This window comes from Trichechus manatus, unplaced genomic scaffold (genome assembly GCF_000243295.1).
Source record: "Trichechus manatus latirostris isolate Lorelei unplaced genomic scaffold, TriManLat1.0 scaffold00154, whole genome shotgun sequence".
Taxonomy (NCBI): Eukaryota; Metazoa; Chordata; class Mammalia; order Sirenia; family Trichechidae; genus Trichechus; species Trichechus manatus.
The window spans coordinates 1,950,262-1,974,038 of record NW_004444090.1 but is presented as its reverse complement, the minus strand read 5'-3'; the positions used below and the strand labels follow the sequence as shown (position 1 = coordinate 1,974,038).

General features: G+C 38.2%; 1 protein-coding gene across 4 annotated transcripts in view; it reads right to left on the bottom strand.

Moving 5' to 3' along the window:
- Window positions 1–23,777, bottom strand: part of UBE3D (ubiquitin protein ligase E3D) — a 162,653-nt gene that overhangs the window by 137,297 nt on the left and 1,579 nt on the right. For all 4 annotated transcript variants that reach the window (XM_023740391.1, XM_023740389.1, XM_023740390.1 and 1 more), the window contains exons 2-3: window positions 4,610–4,806; window positions 2,246–2,336 (exon numbers count right to left, since the gene is read on the bottom strand). In XM_023740391.1, coding sequence (XP_023596159.1) covers window positions 2,246–2,336; window positions 4,610–4,806 — 288 coding nt within the window. The remainder of the gene's footprint in view (window positions 1–2,245; window positions 2,337–4,609; window positions 4,807–23,777) is intronic.

The following is a 23,777-nucleotide window of genomic DNA, read 5'->3' as shown; positions in this document are numbered from 1 at the left end:
TACAAGGGGGAGACAGCCTGGGAGGATCTGTCTATAAACCAAGGAACACCGAGGACGGCCAGCAGCCACCAGAAACTAGGAGAGAGGAATGGAACAGTTGCTCTCATAAAGGACCCAGAAGGAACTTCCAAGCCTCCAGAACAGAAATAAATTTCTGTTCTTTAAAGTTACCCACTTTGGGTATTTTGTCATGGCAGCCCTAGGAGACTAAAACAGTTGATCCTATTATTATTCAGTTTCACAATGAGGAAATTGAGGCATGGAGCAGTTAAGTAACTTGCCCAGAGTCACACAGGTGGTATATGGTGGAGCTGGGATTCAAACCCATATGATCTGGCTTTTGCTGTGCACTAGTAGCCACCACATTATACTGAAACCTTAATATGCAGGGTGACTGGTGGGGGGAGATACGGGATACAGGGGTCAATCATACGCACCCTCAGAGCTTACAGTTTAGTCAGGAAGACATGCAAATAAGCCTTAGAGGAGCACCTAAACCAACTCAGGTTCAGGCAAAGGTTCTAGTAGTAGATGCTCTCTCACCTGAGCTAACCACGAGGAGACAGGAATATGGGGAGCATTCCAGGAGAGGGAGTCACTCTCATAAAGGCACAGGGTAAGCAAAAGCATGAGGAGATTCCATGTGGGACCACAAGAGCTATGCACAGAATGTGTATAGATAAAAAGCTGTTTTTTAGGAGGAGGAGAGGAAGTTGGGAAAAGAGGGCTGAAATACAAAGGCAGAGAAAGAGGTAGACAGAAATGCACCCACAAAGGGCTTTGAGTGGCATCCTAAGGACTTTTGGAATTTATCGTGAAAGAAATGGGGGCCATGGATGGGTGTGTGAACAGGGGAGTAAGCTGCATTTTAAAACGATCACTCAGTAATTTAGAAAATGTTAGGAGATGCAGGCAAAATTAGAGGAAGGCTAAGCAGATAAGAACGCAACAACAAGTGTAATTATGTAACAAGACAGTGGGATCAACTAAGGTAGTGGCACTGGGGATGGAGGAAAGCGGCCTTATGTAAGAAATGCCAAGAAGGATGTAGCAAAGTGCCTGGTGACGACTACATGTGGGCAGTGAGGGGCAGGAAGGAAGCCAAGGTGATAACACCAGGTTTCTACCTTGAGGAAGCGCATATAAGGATGGGCATAGAAGGTCTGGCATTCATTGAGACAATCCGCACTGGAAGTGGAGCAGGTTTCAGGTATGGAAAAGGATCTGTGCACATATCGGGCTCAGATGCTTGACTCAGAGGAAGCTCATCCAATGGAGAACTCTAAATTCTTCCTTCAAATATTATTAAAATAAGGTATTGATCTGTCTCTCCAGCCTATGAGTGATTAGAAGCTGAAAATTCAGAAGGGTTTGTTCCGAAAAAACAAGGAGGCTGACAGCAGGAAGGGAGAAGACAGGAAAAGAATTAAAGGAGCAGACTTGGGAATGCAAAGAATACAGCAAAGCACCCTTCCCATCTCAATGAGGTAATCATAGCACATCCGCTGAAGAACCTAAAATTTACAAGATTAACCTAATCATTGAGAAAAGGTTGATTTGTGTTCTGTATTCTGTTTTAATGAGAAAGAGAAAATGGATTTTAGAAAGACTGATAAATGGTTCCAATAAAAAGTTTTGCTTCATAATAAAGAGGTACTCAAAAACTCATTGCCGTTGAGTCGATTTCCACTCATAGTGACCCTACAGGACAGAGTAGAACTGCCTCATAGGGTTTCCAAGGCTGTACATCTTTATAGGAACAGACTGCCACATCTTTCTCCTGTGGAGCAGCTGGTGGGTTTGAACTGCCAACCTTTCATTAGCAGCTGAGCTCTTTAACCACTGCACCACCAGGGCTCCTTCAATAAAGAGATAAGCTTCTGTTATTCAGAAGATTCACTTAATGTGGAAAATCTCATTCACCGTGATGGAAAAAAACGTGTGATAGATTACATGTCTTCTTTAGAAGAGAGGTGCTTTGGTGATTAGCACAGGCTCTTCTGCCAAGATAAGCCTTACTCCCTCAAAGCCAACATCCTATTTTCCCCCTTTATCACTCTGACAAAAGCTAACCGCTTTGTGATTGCTGGAGAGTTTTGTGGTTGATTTTGCTCAAAGTGGCATTAAGCTAGCTCTCATTTTAAGCCATAAACTGTTTCCTTGGCAATTACTTCAAAAACTATGACAGAAAAAGAGAAAGCCACCACCAAGCCCAGAATTAATCAGTGTTAAATGCATTTCTTACCTGTCCCTTATTATGACTTCACCACAGGACTGGCAATAAAATGTGCAACATTCTTGGACTTGCGGACTTTGAGTAAACAATGAAAGCGGTTCTAAAGAAAATCAATTAAAACAGCAAATCTCAGATGTTTGAAAGAAATATATTAACGTACTTAAAGAGTTTAACAGCCACAATAAATTCTCATCAATAAACACTATTCATGTCTACTCAGAAGTACACATTTAATTAATATTATCTGATAACTCAATCAGAAGCAAATACTGAAGTGTTTCCAAAACAACAGATTTAGCTAAATGTTCCAGAGCTAGGTATTCCCCTAGATTATCCATATAACATACGGTTGAATTATTTTTCTCATTCTGTAAATACTAATATTAAGAAAGACAGAAAACTATTTCCTTCACATCTAGATAATTGCATGGATCTTCACCATTCTCAGCCTTCCTTTGCTATGTCTTAAGTTACAGTTTTCAGCATGGTGACTGCTGGTAAATCGAGCCTTAAATTTAAATTTTATTTGGTTTGAACAAGTTACGTCCACTCTGGCACATTACCAGTATGTATAAACAAAATGGATCTTGAAACAGGTCCTTAGTGGGCACATATCTGGGAATGCAAAGGCTTTTAAGAAGAGTCCAATCTTCCAATAGCAAAAATCATTATCTGACAAAAGATGTGGAAAATGTATACTTCCCACACTAAGTGAAAACAGCAGCGTAAGACAACATGTTCTCTTACTTCACTCAGAATAAAAGAATACTTTCATTTCAAAAGAAAAATAAAATATTTGTCTATACAAATCTAGTTAAAGAAATGAGGTCATACCCATTAGAATCAAGCAATTTGAATTTGGTTTATATCACTTTGTACAGACTTTAAGGAATAGAAATAACTGATATTAGAAAGTTTAAACCTCGACAATTAAAAATTCTTTAGCTTAATTTCTTGGGGTGGCCACAAATCCCTCAGCACTAAGGTGAAATAAACAGTTTTCTTTAACTTTAAGGAGCTAAAAAGGAGACCTGGGGTAAGACATACAAAACAGTCTTTCCAAAACCAATAAACAAATTTTCAGTGAAACACTACCCTCTGGTGGCCAAACAGTATGATACATTGTTGTTGCTAGGTGCTGTTGAGTTGGTTCTGACTCACAGCAACCCTACAGGACAGAGTAGAACTGCCCCATAGGGTTTCCAAGGAACGGCTGGTAGATTCGAACTGCTGACCTTTTGTTTAGCAGCCCAGCTCTTAACCATTGTGCCACCAGGGCCCCTATGATATATTGGCTCCGGTTAAAAACTCAGAACTTTGACAGTGGAGTCCTGGGAGAGCACTGAACTTAACACTTGGTCGGAATCTAATCAATGGTAACTAAAAAAACATATCAGATTTTACCGTAGTCAGTTCCATTTCAGGGAAATTGACCTATGTTACATTCAAATTAGTGTAACAATATGATGTTTACTACAGTTGTTCTTAAAAGAACTTCCCTACAGTTGAAAAGTGAACTTTTTAAAAACTCTGAAACATAAACTGAATGCTAAAATTTTCAAAACTCACCTCCTACATTTTGATTCAAGCTTACAGCAGTACTCATCTATCTGGTATTTATTCATTAAGCAAAGATTTATTCACCATCTATTATGTGGTAGGCACTAAAGCAATTAAGTCCTGAGGAATCTATTTTGCATACCCTTTCATGCACTATGGAACAGACCTTTGAAAGTTTTCCTTGTCAGATATTTGAGTAAAATGTTTTTTAAAAAATGTAAAGAAACAGAAGACCAAAGAATGCAAACAATATGTAAACCAACACATAGCAGTCCATTTATAAAAAGGGACAAAAGGTGGGTGAATTTTCTGGTGTTAATAAGGAAAAACATGAAGCCATGATTAATGAATTAATTATGTTTTCTGAAAACATAACCAGCCATTGTCTGTTTAAAACATAATTTGTAGCTTTTTTATTTACAAAAAAAAGATCACATATGAAGACTATATGTGCCATCTGATTAAAAATGACAATAAAATAGTAATTCTAAAATAAAAAATAAAAAAAATCAGCCAGGTTTTGCACAATTGCCATTTGATTTAATCTTCACATTAACTCTGTGAGACCGGTAATTTTCCAATTAAAGAAATGAAGACTCAAAAAGGTTAAATGATATGTTCAACTGCACACAGTTAGTAAATGGAAGAGCTGGCAAAAAAAAAAAAACTAAATTATCTGGATCCTCAGCTCTTTCCATACCACCGACGAGTAGTTATTTTCATATGGGAGGAATTTAACTTTTCAAAGGAAAAATCACCTTTAATTTACATTGAAAAAATAAATGCAGAAACAGAAATGCTAATATTACTCACTTGTGCTTAATTCTGCCTGCGTCTGCAGCCGCAGGTGAAGTCCATCTCCAGCCACATACTGAAGCCCACGGCAAGAGGAAGGTACAAGCCTGACCTCTGCTGGAAACCAGAGCTCTGTGCAGCTTCCAGGTGTTCTCATTTGGAGTGAGGATGGCATTACAGAAATATCCACGGGCATATCTCCTTCTTTGGGCTCTCTAGTAATTAAAAATAAAACCCAAACAAGTTATTTCTCATTGATGAAAAATATAATGTTGAAAACCAAAGACTTAAAGGAGCAATTAGTCCAAAAGACTAACAGACCTCATGCACCACAGCCTACACGACCTAGAGACCAGAAGAACTAGATGGTGCCCTGCTACCACTACCAGCTGCTCTGACCATGATCACAATAGAGGGTCCCGGGCAGAGTAGGAGAAAAATGTAGAAAACAAATCAAATTCATAAAAAAAGACCAGACTTACTGGCCTGATAGAGACTGGAGGAATCCCCGAGACTATGGCCCTAAGACACCCCTGTGACTTGGAACTGCAGTCATTCCTGGAAACCACCTTCCAGCCAAACAACAGACAAGCCTATAAAATAAAAACACCCAAAAAAAGTGCTCTGTAGAACAAAACATCTATATAAGACCAAAAGGGTAACATTTGCCCAAAATGAAAGAAAAGAAGGCAGGAAGGGGTAGGAAAACCAGAGGAAAGGAAATGGGGAACCTAGGGTGGAAATGGGAGTGTTGACACAGCATGGGGATTGCAACCAATGTCAACTAAACGGTTGGCAGTTCGAACCCACCCAGCAGCTCTGCAGGAGAAAGAACTGGAAATCTGCTCCTGTGAAGATCACAGCTAAGAAAACCCTATGGGGCAGTTTTATTTTGTCACATTGAGTCACTACGCATCAGAATCAACTCCATAGCACCCAGTAACAACAACAATCTTCAAAAGGGCCAGGATCATGAAAGTCAAGGGAAACTGAGGAACTCCTCAAGATTGAGAGAGACAAAGGAGCCAGGACAGTTAAGTGCAATGTGTGAATGTATGATTTTGGACTGAATCCATTTGCTATTAGGGATATTATGTGACAAACGGCAAAATTTGAATGAGGTCTGAGTATAAGATGGTAGTAACTTATTTCCGAATTTTGAGGGTTGCGTAGTGATTATGTAGGAGAATGTCCTTGTTTGCAGAAAATACACACTGAAGTATTCCGGGATGACAAGGCATTGTGACAACAACTTACTCTCAAGTTTAAAATTGTTCCAAGAGAAAGTTTTTTGAGACTCTAATTTTAATCTTGGTGACATTATCCACACAATCCTTTTACTTGAGGCTTTCTTCACTATTCACTTATATTCTTAAAGCCATCCAATGGCTTCACATCTTACTCTGAGTAAAAGCTAAATTTAGTCCTTTCTGGTCTATAAGACCCAGTGATGTACTAGAGTCAGCTTGTACTGGCTCTTGAGAAATGGTTAAGATTCCAGAACTTTTGCCAACTCGTTGACCTCACTTTGGTAGCTTGATGTCAGCCATGGCAAAGTGTTTACACCACAGGAACTGGTGGTACAAATCTGGTGGTTTTTTGTTTGTTTTCTTGGAAAGAAGGTTGTTAAACATTTAACAGCACACTCTTCACTAACTGCCCCTCCATCCCATTATCTCTCTGAACTAAGCACCCCTTCATGTTTACTGTCATCTCAGAGCAAAATGGTCTTCTACTGAATACCTCAGTTTCATACATAATCCCTTCAGCTTATTACCCAAATGTTGCTTTCTTATTTGAAATAGATTTGCAATTTTATTTTTTTCCTTTCCCTTTTCCTGCTTTATTTTTTGTAGGTACTTATCTGTAGCCCATAAATTTTATTTATTTTCTGCCTACCTCCCCATCCCCGCTGTCACAGGTGTATCCTCATCATTTAAAATCTGAGTTTCTGGCACTAGAGTAGGAACTCAAGAAATATCAATGAATTGAATGAACAGATGGCAAAGGTTTATCATAGGAATGCAACATAAATGTTAAACATATGTTAAACCCAGGATGGTTTAACATAAACAGATCTTTCTCACGTAATTCATAGATATAAACAATAAAGGAAAAAATATGACCATCTTAAATGCAGAAAACCATTAGAGAAAATATAGTACCTATTTAAGATCAAAATCTTTAGTAAACTAAAAGTAGAAGGGAACTATGGAATCTACCAATCAGAATTCACAAAAACCTACTCAAGCCATATTTAATGCTAGAAACACTTCTTTAAAGATTAAAAACAAGAATAAAACTCAACCATATCAATACTTCCGTTGACTGTAAATGGACTAAAAATTCTAATTGAAATACAGAAATTACCAGAATGAATAATAATAATATAATACCCAACTTTGTTATTTTAAAAACCAAATGAAAAACTTCACATATAAAGATACAACAAGTTGTCTTGAAAGCAAAGGAAGTCTTTGACTTACGGCGTATTGGAGTTATGATGAATAGTGGAGATTGCAACTAATGTCACAAAACAATTTGTGTATAAATTTTTGAATGAGAAACTAATTTGCACTGTACACTTGCACCTAAAGCACAATAAAATTTTTTTAAAATGTCATAATCAGAAGAGATCTTTGTGGTACTCAGCAGCTCCTCACAGCCCTCTTCGTATACCTTTCTTAGCAGGTAGATAATGAATTATGAGGAGCTCATAATTTGTAGCATCTCATTACCCACCACACACACACACACACACACACCCCGCCACACATGCATACACACACCGCACATCACACCTCTGCACACCCTACACACATATATACACACATACACCACACATACCCCACCCCACCCCATACATACACATCATGCATCAATTTTATTTTTTTATAAATAACATTTACACAAGCCCTTGGACTGTGTTGAAATGAATAAGGTTTGCATATGGGTTAAGAAAGGCCATGCTCAAAAAATACCTGAAAATCGAAGAAAGAGAGTCAGGAACAGGAGAAGGAAATGGAATGTGTGGCTAATTGCCTCCATGAATAACCATCTCCTTTGCCATGAGACCAGAAGAACTGGATGGTGTCCAGCTACCATTACCGACCATTTTGATAAAAAATTCTATAGAAGACTCCTGATCAAAGGGGGGAATCACGCAGAACAAAATTTCAAATTTTCATGGAATTCAGATTTTCTGAAGCCATGGAGGATGGATGAACCCCCAAAACTACTGCCCTAAGATAATCTTTAAACCTTAAGCCAAAAATATCCATTGAAGTCTTCTTAAACTCAAACTATAGTTCCGCTTAACTAGTAAAGAATGCCTGCTTTGAGTACTGTGCTGCTTTAGGATCTATCTATATGGGATCAAGGAGGCCTGGTTGCACAATAGTTAAAGCGCTCAGCTGCTAACCTAAAGGTTGGCAATTTGAACCTACCAGCCACTCTGCAGATAAAAGTCTACCTTCATAAAGATTTGCAGCCCAGGAAACCCTATGGGGCAATTCTACTCTGTCCTATTGGGTCGCTATGAGTCAGAATTTGACTTGACAGCAATGAGTATGTGGGAATCAAACTAACAACAGCAGCTCGAAAGAGCAGATAGGAAACTTAGGGGGCAGTGAGTTTATGTTAATGGGGAAGGAACAACTGAGAAAAGGAGGGTGAGAACAGTTGTACAACTCAAAGAACATAATTAATGCCACTGAATTGTATGTGTAGAAACTGTTGAATTGGTATATGTTCTGCTGTGTATATTCTCAACAACAAAATAAATTATAAAAAATTTTTTACATATAAAGACACAACAAGTTGAAAATACAGGTAGTCTTCAACTTACGATGTATTCTAGTTACGACGAACTGCACTTACGACCATCTTTATTTTATTAACATCTTATTATTAGTAATATTTACTACATACAATGTTGCAGTGCATAATTTGCTGATGTATATATGTAATGTTTCCAACACTCAAAGACAAATAAAGATCAGATTTATAAAGATACTGATAATAAAAAGCAATAATAATTATACTTAAAAGAGGTATTCGACTTACATCAAAGCCAACTTAGGAAGGAGTCGTAGGAATGGAACCCCATCGTAAGTTGAGGACTATCTGTAAAGGGTAGAAAAAGACACACCATGGGCCAGAGGGGAAAAAAGATCCCAAGGAAAACAGAAAATCTTTCAAATTGAAAGACATGAAAATACAACACATCAAAGTGTATGATGCTGCTAAAGCAGTAGCTAAAGGGAAATGTATACCCTTAAGCGCCTATATTAGAAAAGCAGAGAAACTAAAAATCTTAGCTTCTACCAGAAGAAACTAAAAAAGAGCCAACTGAAATTAAATAAAGGAAGAGAAAAGTAATAACAAAAATAAGTTGAAATTAATAAAATAGAAAACAAAGAAGAAATAGAGAAAAAGTACTAAACCCAAAAGTTGTTTCCTTAAAAAGATAAGTGAAATTAACAACCTCCTAGTAAAACTGATTAAACTAAAAAGAGAAAGGAAAACAAATTACCAATATCATGAATGAAGCAAAGAAATTACAGGAATTACTACATTAAAAGGACAATGGGGGGATATTATATATAACTTTATACAACGCATTTAACAACTTAAAGGAAATGAACAAAAACTTTGAAAAACATAATAAAAATTGATAGCAGATTAAGTAGAAAACCTTTTTGCCCTATATCAAAGAATAGAATTTGCAGTTAAAAACCACCCTACAAAGAGTATAGCAGGCCCAGATGCCTTTTCTTATAAATTCTAGCAAACATTTAAGGACGAAATAAAACCAATCTTACAGAAACTCTTTTAGAGAATAGAGAGGTAATCAATTTGTTTCATGAGAAAAATATAACCCTGAAACTAAAATCCAACAAAAGATGTTACGAGAAATGAAACTACAGACCAATATCCCGCAAGAACATAGACCAAAAAGAAAAAAGAAATGAAAACAAAAAACCTTAATAAGCTATAAAAGAAATATGGGGGGGGGGGGGAGGGGGGGGGGGGGGGGGGAGGCTGGTGGTGCAGTGGTTATGACCCTGGCTGCTAACCAAAAGGTTGGCAGCTTGAATCCACCAGCTGCATCTTGGAAACCCTATGGGGCAGTTCTACTCTGTCCTATAGGGTTGCTATGAGTCAGAATCAATACAACGCCAATGGGTTTACGGTGTGTGTATATATGAATGGAAACATATCACAACAAAGTGAGGTTTGTCTCAGGAAAGTAAAATGTTTAACATTTAAATATCAATCAATGGAATTCACTATGCTAAAAGTTAAAGGAAAAAAATCATCTCAATAGGTACAGAAAAAGCATTTGAATAAAGTTAACACCACTCATATAAAAATTCTCAGGAAACTATTATTAGAAAAGAACATCCTCTACCTACTTAAAAAAAAAACCCACAGTATACATCATACTTAATGGTGACACACTGAATGCTTTTCCTTAAGAATGGAAACAAGGCAAAGACGTATACTCTCACAATTTCTATCAAACGTTGGTCCAAGCCAATAAAATATTGAAAGGAAAATAAATAACAAATGTACAGACTGGAAAGAAGAAAATGATTACTATTCACAGAAGACATGATTGGGTACATGAAAACAACCTTAAGGAATATTTAAACAAAAACTACTGGAATCAATAATTAATAATTATTTGGCACATTTGCATGATACAAATCAGTACATAAATTGTGTTTCTAGATACTAGCAATGAACAATTGGAAAACAAAGTTAAAAGAACAAAGCTGTTTACAATGCATCAAAACCATCAAATACCTAGAAATAAATCTAATAAAAAATGTGTAAGACCACTATACTGACTACTGCAGAACACTGGTGAAAGAAATTAAAGATCTAAATAAATGGAGAGATTTACCATGTTTATGGTTTAGAAGACTTAATATTGTTGAGAAGGCCATCTTCCCAAGTTTATTATAGAATCAATGTAATCTCAATCAAAATTCCAGCAAGTTTTGTAGAAATTGACTGTCTTAGTTATCTAGTGCTGCTACAACAAAAATACCACAAGTGGATGGCTTTAACAAAGAGAAATTTATTTCTTCACAGTAAAGTAGGCTAAAAGTCCAAATTCAGGGTGTCAGCTCCAGGGGAAGGCTTTCTCTCTCTGTTGGCCTTCTCGTCAATATTCTCCTGGACTAGGAGCTTCTCCACGCAGGGACCCCAGGTCCAAAGGATGCGCTCTGCTCCTAGCACTGCTTTCTTGGTGGTATGAGGTCCCCCTGTCTCTCTGCTCACTTCTCTTTATCTCAAGAGACTGCCTCAAAACAGAATCCAATCCTGTAAATTGAGTCCTGCCTCACTAACACAACTGCCGTGCTCCCTTATTAACATCATAGAGGCAGGATTTACAACACATGGAAAAATCACACAATACTGGGAATCATGGCCCAGCCAAACTGATACACACATTTTTGGGGAGACATAATTCAATTCATGACACTGACAAAAACTAAAAATCAAACTCGTTGCCGTTGAGTTGATTCTAACTCATAGCGACCCTATAGGACAAAGGAGAACTGCCCCATAGGGTTTCCAAGGCTGTAATCTTTATGGGAGCAGACTGCCAGGTCTTTTCTCCCATGGAGTGGCTGGTGGGTTCAAACCACTGACCTTTTGGTTAGCAGACAAATACTTAACCACTGCAACACTAGGGCTCCTTAGAAATTGACAAGCTGATATTTAAATTTATATGGAAATACAAAATATCTACTATATTCAAAATACTCTTTTAAAAGAACAAATTTGGAGAACTCACGCTACCTGATTTCAAGACTTCTTTAAAGCTACATTAATCAAGACAGTCATTTGATTTCTTCACTGTTGCTTGTGAAGGGGAGCGCCGGTGGCACAGTGGTTAAACTGCTAGTTTGCTAACCAAAAGGTCAGAGGTTTGAAACCACTAGTGGCTTCATGGGAGAAAGATGTGGCAGTCTGCTTCCATAAAGATTATAGCCTTCAAAACCCTATGGAGCAGTTCTACTCTGTGCTGACTGTTAATTTGAGTGAAATGAAATCCTTGACAACTTCAATATTTTCTCCATTTATCAGGATCTTGCTTATTACCCCAGTTGTGAAGATTTTTGTTTTCTTTAGGTTAAGGTGTAATCCAAATGAAGGCTGTAGTCTTTGATGTCATTAGTACAGTATTTTTATGCAAATAACACAAACTTCTACATTTGTTTGCCAACTGCTTCCTCCCCCCATGAGGTATTTTCATAAGAGCTATGCTAATTTTTTTTTTACAGCAACATGCCAAAAAATATTGGCATAGCAGTGCTTACAGAAATACCTCATGGGGGGAGGGAGCAGCTGGCAAACAAAAGTAGAAGGCATGTGTTATTTGTATAAAAATACTGTAATTGCTTCAAGTCATCTTTCGGCAAACAAGGTTGTGTCATCTGCATGTCGCAGGTTGTTAATGAGTTTTCCTCCAAGCCTGATGCCACGTTCTCCTTCATATATTCCAGCTTCTTGGATTATCTTCTCAGCATACAGACCGAATAAGTATGGTGAAAGGATACAACCCTGCCACATCTTTTTCAATTGTAAACCTCACAGTATCCCCTTGTTCTGTTTCAATGACTGCCTCTTGATCTACATACAGCTTCCACATGAGCAAAATTAAGTGTTCTGAAAATTCCCATTCTTCACAATGTTATCTATAATTTGTTAAGATCCACACAGTTGAATGCCTTTGCCAATAAAACAGGTAAACATCTTTCTGGTAATCTCTGCTTTCAGCCAAGATCCATCTGACATTAGCAATGATATCCCTTATTCCACATCCTCTTTGGAATCCAGCTTGAGTTTTTGGCAGTTCCTTGTCAACGTACAGCTGTAGCTGATTTTGAATTGGCAAATCTGCTGCAAAAGACCCCTTTAAAGTCTTAAAAAGCAAAGATACCACTTTAATGACTAAGGTGCACCTGACCCAAGCCGTGGAGTTTACAATCACCTCACATGCATGGGAAAGCTAGACAATGAAAAACAAAGGTCGAAGAAAAAATTGACTCATTTGAATTATGGTGTTGGCAAAGAATATTTACTGTATCATGGACTACCAGAAGAATGAACAAAATCTGTCCTGGAGAAAGTACAGCCAGAATACTACTTAGAAGCAAGGATTGCCGAGACTTTTGTCTTGCTTACCTTAGACATGTTACTAGGAGGAACAGTCCCTGGAGAAGGGCATCATGTTTGGTAAAACAGAGGATCAGCAAAAAAGAGCAAAACTCTCAACAAGATGGACTGACATAGAGGCTGCAGCAATGTGCTAAAACTTACTTACTATTGTGAGGATGGCACAGGACCAGGAAACATTTTATTCTGTTTTACATAGGGTTGTTATGAGTCCGGGCTGACTCAATGGAACCTAACAATAACAACAACAATCAAGACAGTATTATACTGGAAGCAGGGCCAACATGGCACTATGGACAGAAGCACCACACCATCCCTCTACAGCAAAGACCCAAAAACTAAGTAAAACAGATACAAATATCAATCCTGGAAACCTAAGCGTCAAATGAAGGGATAAAGAACTCATCCAAGCACCAAATGAAATAAAAAACTGACAGAGAACAGAGAACGAGGACAGCTATGCAGTGGAGGTCCCCTATCACCTAACAGGGCACGGATTCACCATCTTGGGCTCCTTAGCCACGAAGAACAGTGGACAGGGAGTACAGGAAGGCAGCTTCATGGAGCTCCCAGCAGGAAACGGAGCATCCAGTAACCAGGGATACACACTTTCTCACCCCCTAGCCTTCTTCCCCCTGCGCAGCCTCTGCTGCTTTCTGGAGGGCCGAGGTCCCTCGGCTGGGGAGATGCTGGCTCCTTGCCATTTGGACTCACCATGCCCCTACCTGCTGCTCCTTCAGTACTATTAGTTGTTGCTTTTTTGGCTTCTTTTGGTTTCTTCTCTATTTCTCATCTTCCTTTCCTTTCTCACAAACACCTGGCACTGTCTGCCATCTCCACTCCTTGACAGGCTGACCAGCACTACTCGACTGGAAAACCACTTCCCTGGAAAACATCGTCAAGCTGGTAGGCTCCCTCAGGGCTTTTTCTTTTTTTTTTTTTTTAACTCTTTTCTCAGTTTCTCATCTCTCTCTACCTTACTTCCTTTCCGTTCTCCCAAAAACTTCTCTGGTCCACACCACCAAGCTGGTAGGCTCCCTTGGGGTTTTTTTCTTTTTCTTTTCTTGATTTCTTGTCTCTCTCTACCTTCCTTCCTTTTCTCCTGAACACCTGGCGCCATATGCCATCTCCACTCCTTCTAGACAAGCTGTGCAGCACTGCTCGGCTGGGGAGCCCCTTCTCAGTTCGCACCACCATGCCAGTGGGCTACCTGGGGGCATTTTTCTTACTTTTTTTTTTTTCTTTTCTCAGTTTCTTGACTCTCTCTACCTTCCTTCCTCTCCTTTCTCCCAAACACCTGGGATCGTGTGCCACATAGGCTCCTTCTTGACGGGCTGTGCAGCACTGCTCAGCTGGGGAGCCACTCCCCTAGTTCATGCTGCCATGCCAGTGGGCCCCCTCAGAGCATTTTTTCCCTCTTTTCTCAGTTTGTCTCTCTCTACCTTCTTTCCTTAGCCTTCTCCTGAACAACTGGCACAATGTGTCATCTCCACTCCTTCTGGACAGGCTGTGTAGCACCGCTCAGCTAGGGAGCCGCTGCAGGTAGGCTCCCTCCAGGCATTTTTTCTTTGTCTTTGTTTTCTGACTTTCTTATCTCTACCTTCTTTTCTTCCTCTCAACCACCTGGATTTTTTTTTTTTTTTCCTTGATTTCTTGTCTTTCTCTACCCTCCTTCCTTTCCTTTCTCCTGAACATCTGGCCATGTGTTCCTTTCTCTCTCTCTCTTTTTTTTTTTTCCAGTTTTTTATCTCTCTCACCCTTTCTTCCTTTCCTTTCTCCTGCCCACCTAGCCACGCGTGCCGACTCTGCCAATTCTTGACGGGCTGTGCCACACCACCTAGCTAGAAAGCCACTGGAACATGGCTTCCCCAGGTCTGCAACATTCCAATGGCAGGCTCTCACAGGACCTTTTTCTTTTTTTTGTTTTGTTTTCTGGCTTCTGTTTCTCTCTCTTCTTTCTCTTCTTCCCCACATCCACTTAGCTCCACACATCACATGCTCCCATCCCCTCCGGCCTATCTGCACTACACACTGAGCACCATGCCACTGAGTGACACAGGCGGGAACCACCAGACCCTGAACTGCACTGCCCCCTGGCCCTGCCCTGTGGGCCCTAGTACGTGCTGCAAATGACCCCTCCCCACCCCTCCCCCATACTGGACCTGCCCAGTTGCACCATAGCTGAGCAATTGGTCTTGCCCATTGGACAAAGGGGTGAGAAACATCGTGCTCACAGATGAGCGAACAAGAAAGAACACCTAGCCTGCCTGCCTAGACATAACCGAATAAAATAAAAAGCAAGATTAAAAAAAAACAAACCTACAAAAAATAAATGAAGAAAATAATTACTGAATGTCCTGAAGACAGCAGATAATATCAAAAGATATGATGGTTCCAGTAGGCGTCCAAAATAAAACACCAGATAAGCTCCCAGTAGAAGAAAAGGCACTAGAGCTACCTGATAGGGAATTCAAAACTCTAATATTCAGGGTTATCCAAGAAATGGCAGACAAAAATAAGGAAAAACAGACAAAATCATTGAAAAGACAGACAAAACAATGGAATAATTCAGGAAAATAATACAAGAACAAAATGTCAAAATAAACACAAAACTAGAAATCATACAAAAACAGCAATTAGAAATCCAAAAGATAAACAACAAGATTTCAGAAATGGACAGTGTCACAGAAGGTTTGAGGAGCAAATCTGAAATGAAGGAAGACAAGATCAGCGATACTGAAGACAAATCCTGGGATACCACGTTGTTTGAGAAAAATCAGAAAAAAGAATGAAGAAAAATGAAGAAACCCTGAGAACGATGTGGGATACAATCAAAGGCAAAATTTTGCAAGTGACTGGAGTTCCAGAATAGGGGAAGAAAACAGAAAACACAGAGAGGATCATTGAAGATTTGCTGACAGAAAACGTCCCTAATATCATGAAAGATGAAAAGCTGACCATCCAAGAAGCCCAACAAACCCCATATAGGATAGACCCCAAAAGAAAATCACCAAGACATATCATAATCACACTCGCTAAAACAAAAGACAAAGAATTCTGAGAGCGGCTTGAGAAAAACAAAAAGTCACATACACAGGGGAAACAGCAAGACTAAGCTCTGATTACTTGGCAGAAACCATGCAGGCAAGAAGACAATGGGAGAACATATATAAAACCTGGAAAGAAAAAAATTGCCAACCATGAATAATACATCCTGCAAAACTCTTGCTTAAATATGATGGGGAAATAAGGACATTTCCAGATAAACAGGAATTAACGGAATATGTAAAAACCAAACCAAACCAAACTTACAAGAATTATTAAAGGGAGTCCTTTGGTTAGAGAACCAACATCATCAGACAATAGCCTGAATCTAGGACACAAAACTGCATCAACCAGATACCAACCTCTGAGAGATAATGGATTCTCAAGGATAAAACAAAACTAAAAAATTTACAACAGGGAAAGAGAGAGGTCAACCTGTAAATGACAACAATGTCAGAACAATAAAAGAGAGAAAAAACAGTGTAGGTATAGAACTTTCAAATGGAGAGGAAGTCAAGGTGATAACAAGTAATAAAAGACTGGTTCAAACTTAGGAAGATGGGTAAATTTCAAGGTAACCACAAAGACAGTTAACAAACCTACTCATCAAAATAAAGAAGAAAAACATAAAGTCTTAGAAAACATAAAATCTACAAAAATGAAAGAAATTTTAAAAAAAATCACAAAAGGAAATTGGCACAGGAGAGTAAGAGGAACAAAAAAAACATCAGCACCACAAAAAAAAAAAAAAATACAAAATGACAGCAATAAATTTACACCTATCAATAATCACACCAAATGTAAATGGCTTAAACGCACCCATACAGAGGCAGTGAGTGACAGAATGGATTAAAAAACAGGAGCCATCAATACACTGTCTACAAGACACACCTTAGAAACAAAGACATAAACTTATTAAAAATCAAGGCATGGAAAAAAATATATCGAGCAAACAACTACAAAAAAAGAGCAGGAGTGGCAATACCAATCACAGATAAAATGGACTTTAAAACAAAATCCACCATAAAGGACAAAGTACGGCATTATATAATGATTAAAGGGACAATCCATCATGAAGACATAACCATTATGAATATGTACGCACTCAATGACAGGGCTCCAAAATACATAAAACAAACTCTAACAGCACTGAAAAGAGAAATTGACAGCTCCACAAAAATAGTAGGAGACTTCAACATACCACTCTCAATAAAGGACACAACACCCAGAAAGAAATTCAACAAAGATACAGAGGATCTAAGGACCATAATCAATCAACTTGACCTCACAGACATATCTAGAACACTACACTCAACAGCAGGAAAGAACACATTCTTTTCCAATGCACGAGGAACATTCTCCAGAACAGACCACATCTTACGCCACAAAGCAACCCTCAAAAAAATACAAAACACTGAGATAAAGAAAGTATCTTCTCTGATCACAACACCATCAGTATAGAAATTAATAACAGGAAGAGCAAGGAAAAAAAATCAAATACATGGAAACTGAATGACACCCTGCTTGAAAACCCCTAGGTAACAGAAGAAATCAAAGATAGAATCAAAAAATTCCTAGACTCAAACAGGAATGAAAACACATCATACCAAAACCTGTGAACACATCAAAGGCGGTGCTCAGAATTCAATTTATAGCAATAGATGCACACATCAAAAAAGAAGAAAGGGACAAAATCAAAACGTTAGTTACACAACTCGGAACAAACAGAAACAGAACAGCAAAAGAAGCCCACAGCCACCAGAAGAAAGGAAATAATAAAGATCAGAGCAGAAATCAATGAAATAGAGAATAGAAAAACAGTAGAAAGAATTAACAAAATCAAAAGTTAGCTCTTTAAAAGGATCAACAAAATCAATAAACCATTGACCAAACTGACAAAAGAAAAACAGGAGAGGATGCGAATAACCCAAATAAGAAATGGAATGGGGGACATTAAAAGAATCATGATAGAGTACCATGAAAAACTATACTCCAACAAATTTGAAAATCTAGAGGAAACGGGCAAATTTCTTGAAACACACTACCTACCCAAACTAACACAAACTGAAGTTGAAAATATGAACAAACCCATTATAAGAGAAGACATTGAAAAGGTAATTTAAAAAAATAAAATAAAATAAGAAAAGCCCTGGCCCAGATAGCTTCACTGGAGAATTCTACCAAATATTCAGAGAAGAGCTTACACCAGTAGTACTCAAACTATTTCAGAACATAGAAAATGAAGGAGTACTTTTGAATTCATTCTATGAAGCCAGCAGAACCCTGATACCAAAACCAGACAAAGACACCACAAAAAAAGAAAATTACAGACCAATATCTCTCATGAATATAGATCCAAACATTCTCAACAAAATTTTAGTCAATAGAATTCATTATCATATCAAAAAAAAAAATACACCTCAACCAAGTGGGAGTCCTACCAGGTATGCAAGAATAGTTCAACATTAGAAAATCAATGTAATCCACCACAAAAATAAAGAATCACATGATCATCTCAATCAATGCAGAAAAGGCATTCGACAAAGTCCAACACCCATTCTTGATAAAAACTCTCAATAAAATAGGTATAGAAGGGAAATTCTTAAACATAATAAAGCGCATCTATACAAAACCAACAGAAAACATCATTCTTAAGAGAGAAAGGCTGAAAACATTCCCCTTAAGAACAGGAACAACACAAGGATGCCCTTTATCACCGCTCCTATTTAACATTGTGCTGGAAGTCCTAGCTAGAACAATAAGGCAAGAAAATAAATAAATAAATGGCATCCAAATTGGAAAGGAAGAGGAAAAACTGCCCCAATTTGTGGATGAGATGATACTATATATAGAAAACCCAAAAGACTCCATGAGAAAACTACTGGAACTAATAGAAAGATTCAGCAGAGTAGCAGCATATAAGATAAACACAGAAATATCAGTTGAATTCCTATACACCAATAAAAAGAATGACAAAAAGGAAATCAGGGAAACAATACCATTCATAATATCCCCTAAAAAAATAAAACACTTAAGAATAAATCTAACCAGGGATGTAAAAGACCTATACAAAGAAAACTACGAAACACTACTGCAAGAAACCAAAAAAGACCTATGTAAATGGAAAAAAAATACCATGTTCATGGAGGTAGACTTAACATTGTGAAAACGTCAATTCTACTCAAAGCAATCTACAAATGCAATCCTGATAGAAATACCAATAGCACTCTTCAAAGAGATGAAAAAACTCATCATTAACTTTATATGGGAAGAAGCCTTGGATAAGTAAAGCACTACTGAAGAAGAATAAAGTAGGAAGATTTGCACTACCTGACCTCAGAACCTACTATATAGCTATGTAGCCAAAACCGCCTGGTACTAATATAGATACATTGACCAATGGAACAGAATTGAGAATCCAGATGTAAATCCATCCATCTACAGTCAACTGACCTTCAAAAAAAGACCCGAAGTCCATCAAATGGGGAAAAGACAGTCTTTTTAACAAATGGTGCTGGCAAAACTGGATGTACATCTGCAAAAAAATGAAACAGGACCCATACCTCACACAATACATAAAAACTAATTCAAAATAAATCAAAGACCTAAATATAAAACCAAAAACTATAAAGATTGTAGAAGAAACAATATGGTCAACTCTAGAGGCCATAATACACAGCATTAACAGAAAACAAACCGTAACTAACTATGCACAAACACCAGAAGATAAACTAGATAACTGGGATCTTCTAAAAATTAAACACTTATGCCCATCAAAAGACTTCACCAAAAGAGTAAAAAGAGAACCTACAGACTAGGAAAAAATTTTTGGCTATGAGAAATCTGACAAAAGTTTAATCTCTAAAATCTACAGAAAAATCCAACACCTTTACAACAAAAAGACAAATAATCCAATTAAAAAATGGATTTAACATATGAATAGACACTTCACCAAAGAAGATATTCAAGCAGCTAATAGAAATGCTCACAATCACTAGCCATTACAGAAACGCAAATCAAAACCACAAGGAAATACCATCTCACCCCGACACTACTGACACGAATTAAATAAAACAGAAAATAACAAATGTTGGAGAGGCTGTGTGGAGACTAAAACTCTTATGCACTGCTGGTGGACATGTAAAAGGGTATAACCATTTTGGAAAATAATATGGCACTTCCTTAAAAAGCTAGAAATAGAAATACTATATGATCCAGAATCCCACTCCTAGGAATATATCCTAGAGAAATAAGAGCCATCACACGAATAGACATATGCACACCCATGTTCACTGTAGCATTGTTCACAATATCAAAGAGACAGAAACAACCTAGGTGCCCATCAACAGATAAATCGATAAACAAACTGTGGTACATGCACACAATGGAATACTATGCAACAATGAAGAACAATGATGAATCTGCGAAGCATCTCACGACATGGATAAATCTGGGGGGCATTATGCTGAGTGAAATAAGTCAATCACAAAAGGAAAATACTCTGTGAGACCTCTACTGTAAAAACTCATGAAAAGACTTACACACACAAAGAAACAATCTTTGATGGTTATGAGGGAGGGGACAGGTGGGGAAGAAAAGAGGGAGGGGAGGGGTCGGGAGGGAAAAACACTAAATAGACAATAGATAAATGGTAACTTTTGTGAAAGTTAAGACAGTACACAATACTGGGGAAGCCAGCACAACTTGTCCAAAGTAAGGTCATGGAAGCTCCATAGATACATCCAAACTCCTTGAGGGACCAAATTACCGGGCTGAGGGCTGTGAGGACTATGATCTTGGGGAACATCTAGCTCAACTGGCATAACAGTTTATAAACAAAATGTTCTACATTCTACTTTGGTGAGTAGCGTCTGGGGTCTTAAAAGCTTGTGAGCGACCATCTAAGATTCTCCACTAGTCTCACCCAATCTGGAGCAAGGGAGAATGAAGAAAATCAAAGACACAAGGGAAAGATTAGTCCACGGCCTCCACCAGACTGAGTCCAGCACAACTAGATGGTGCCCGACTACTACCACTGACTGCTCTGACAAGGATCGTAACAGAGGGTCCTGAACAGAGCTGGAGAAGAATGTAGAAAAAAATTCTAACTCACAAAAAACAAAAACAAACAAAAAATCCAGACTTACTGGTCAGACAGAGGCTATAAAAGTCACTCTTGTGGTTCACCCTTCAGCCAAAGATTAGACAGGCCAATAAAACAAAAAAAGACTAAATGGACATACCAGCCCAGAGGCATGAAGGAGAAAGCAGGAGGGGACAGGAAAGTTAGTAATGGGGAACCAAAGGTAGAGAAGGGGAGTGTTGACATATTGTGGGACTGGTAACCAATGTCACAAAACAATATGAATATTGTTCAATGAGAAGCTAGTTTGCCCTGTAAACCTTAATCTAAAGTCCAATTTAAAAATTTTTTTTAATATTTAAAAAAAAAAAGACAGCATTATACTGGCTTAACCCACGGCCATCGAGTTGATTCCGACTCATAGTGACCCTATAGAACCGAGTAGAACCGTCTCATAGGGTTTCCAAAAGCGCCTGGTGGATTCGAACTGCTGACCTTCTGGTTAAAAGCTGAACTCTTAAGCACTATGCCATCCTGGCTTAAGGAAAGACAAAAGATCAGTGGAACAGAAGAGTCCAGAAATAGACCCACACATATACAGTCAATTGATTTCTGCGGAAGATGCTAAGTTTTGTCAATGAGGAAATGATAGACTTTTTAACTAATGGTGATGGAACAACTGGATATCCTCATGGAAAAAAAAAAGGACTTTGATATCTACTTCATTTTAAACTAAAAAATTAATCTGACATAGCTTATAGACCTCACTGTAAATGCTAAAATTATATAACTTCTATAAAAAAAAATACATAGGAAAAAATCTTCAAAACCTTGAGACAAATAAAGATAATTCTTAAGACACAAAAAAACCACTAACCTTAAAGAAATAACTGATATGCTGGACTTCATTAAAATTATTTTTTACTGCTTATCAAAAAATACTATGAAGAAAATGAAAAGGCAAGCCACAGATTGGGAGAAAATATTCACATATTTTCATATATATGAGAAAGGTTTCCAAATTAAAGAACTTTTGCAATTCAACAATAAAACAAACAACATGATTTTTTTTTATGGCAAAATATTAGAACAGACACTGTACAAAAGAACACATATGAATAGCCAAAAATCAAATGAAAAGCTACTCAACATTAGTCATCAGGGAAATGCATATTAAAACTACAATGAGATACCACTTTATACCCACTAGAATGACTACAATAAAAACTGACTAACAACACTAAATGTAGGTGAAAAGGGGAAGCAACTCTTTTTTTTTTTTTCCTGGTAGGAGTGTAAACTCATACAACCACACTGGAGAATGTTTTGGCAGTTTCTTATAAAGGAAAACACATCTATGCTTGTTGTTAGTTGCTATCACGCTGATTCCAACTCATGGTGACTTCGCGTATTACAGAGTAGAACAGTTCCATAGGGTTTTCTTTGCTATAATCTTTTTTTTTTTTAACATACTGAATGATTTTATTCATATAAAATTATGATGAATCATATGATGAATCCGTCAAAATGAATCTGTGGTGTTAGAAGGAGAATGATTACCTTTGGGGCTGCAGTAACAGGGAAGGGATTCAAGGGGGCTTTCCAAATGCTGGTGATATTTTCTTTTTTCCCGCATACAAAAATTTATACATAGTTATGTGACTCTAATTGCTCCCCATGCTGTGACAGCATACTCCTCCTTTCCACCCAATTCCCCATGTCCATTCAACCAGCTCCTAACCCTCTCTGCCTTCCCATCTCACCTCCAGACATAAGCTGCCCATTCAGTCTCTTGTATCTACTTGAGCTAAGAGGCACACTCCTCACGAGTATCACTTTATGTCCCATGGTCCAGTCCAATCCCTGTCTGAAGAGTTGACCTCGGATATTTTTTTAGTTCTGGACTGATACAGAATCCAGGGGCCATGCTTTCTGGGGTTTCTCCAATCTCAGTCAGACCATCAAGTCTGGTCTTCTTACTAGAATTTGAGTTCTGCACCCCACCCTTCTCCTGCTCCATCAGGGACTCTCTGTTGTGTTCCCTGTCAGGGCAGTCATTGGTGGTAGCCACGCACCATCTAGTTCTTCTGGTCTCAGGCTGATGAAGTCTCTGGTTTATGTGGCCCTTTCTGTCTCTTGGGCTAATACTTCCCTTGTATCTTTGGTGTTCTTCATTCTCCTTTATTCCAGGTGGTTGAGAACAATTGATGCATCTTAGATGGCCACCTGCAAGCTTTTAAGACCCCAGACGCCACTCACCAAAATAGGATGTAGAACATTTCCTTAATAAGCTTTTTTCTGCCAATTGACCTAGATGTCCCCTGAAAGCATGGTCCCCAGACCCCCACCCCTGCTACTCTGTCCCTCAAAGTGTTTGGTTGTATTCAGGAAACTTCTTAGCTTTGGTTTAGTCCAGTTGTGTTGACTTCCCCTGTAGTGTGTGCTGTCCTTCCCTTCACCTGAAATAATTCTTATCTACTATCTAGTTAGTAAATAACCCTCACTCTCCCTCCCCACCCTCATAACCATCAAAGAATGTTTTCTTCTGTGTTTAAACCTTTCCTTGAGTTCTTATAATAGTCGTCTTATACAATATTTGTCCTTCTGTGACTGACTAAATTCACTCAGAATAATGACCTCCAGCTTCCTCCACGTTACGTTTCACGGCTTCATCGTTGTTCTTTATCATTGTGTAGTACTCCATTGTGTGGATATACCATAATTTGTTTCTCCATTTGTCCACTGATGGGCACCTAGGTTGTTTCCATCTTTTTGCTACTGTGAACAGTGCTGCAATGAACATGGGTGTGCATATATCTATTCGTGTGATGGCTCTTATTTCTCTAGGATATATTCCAAGGA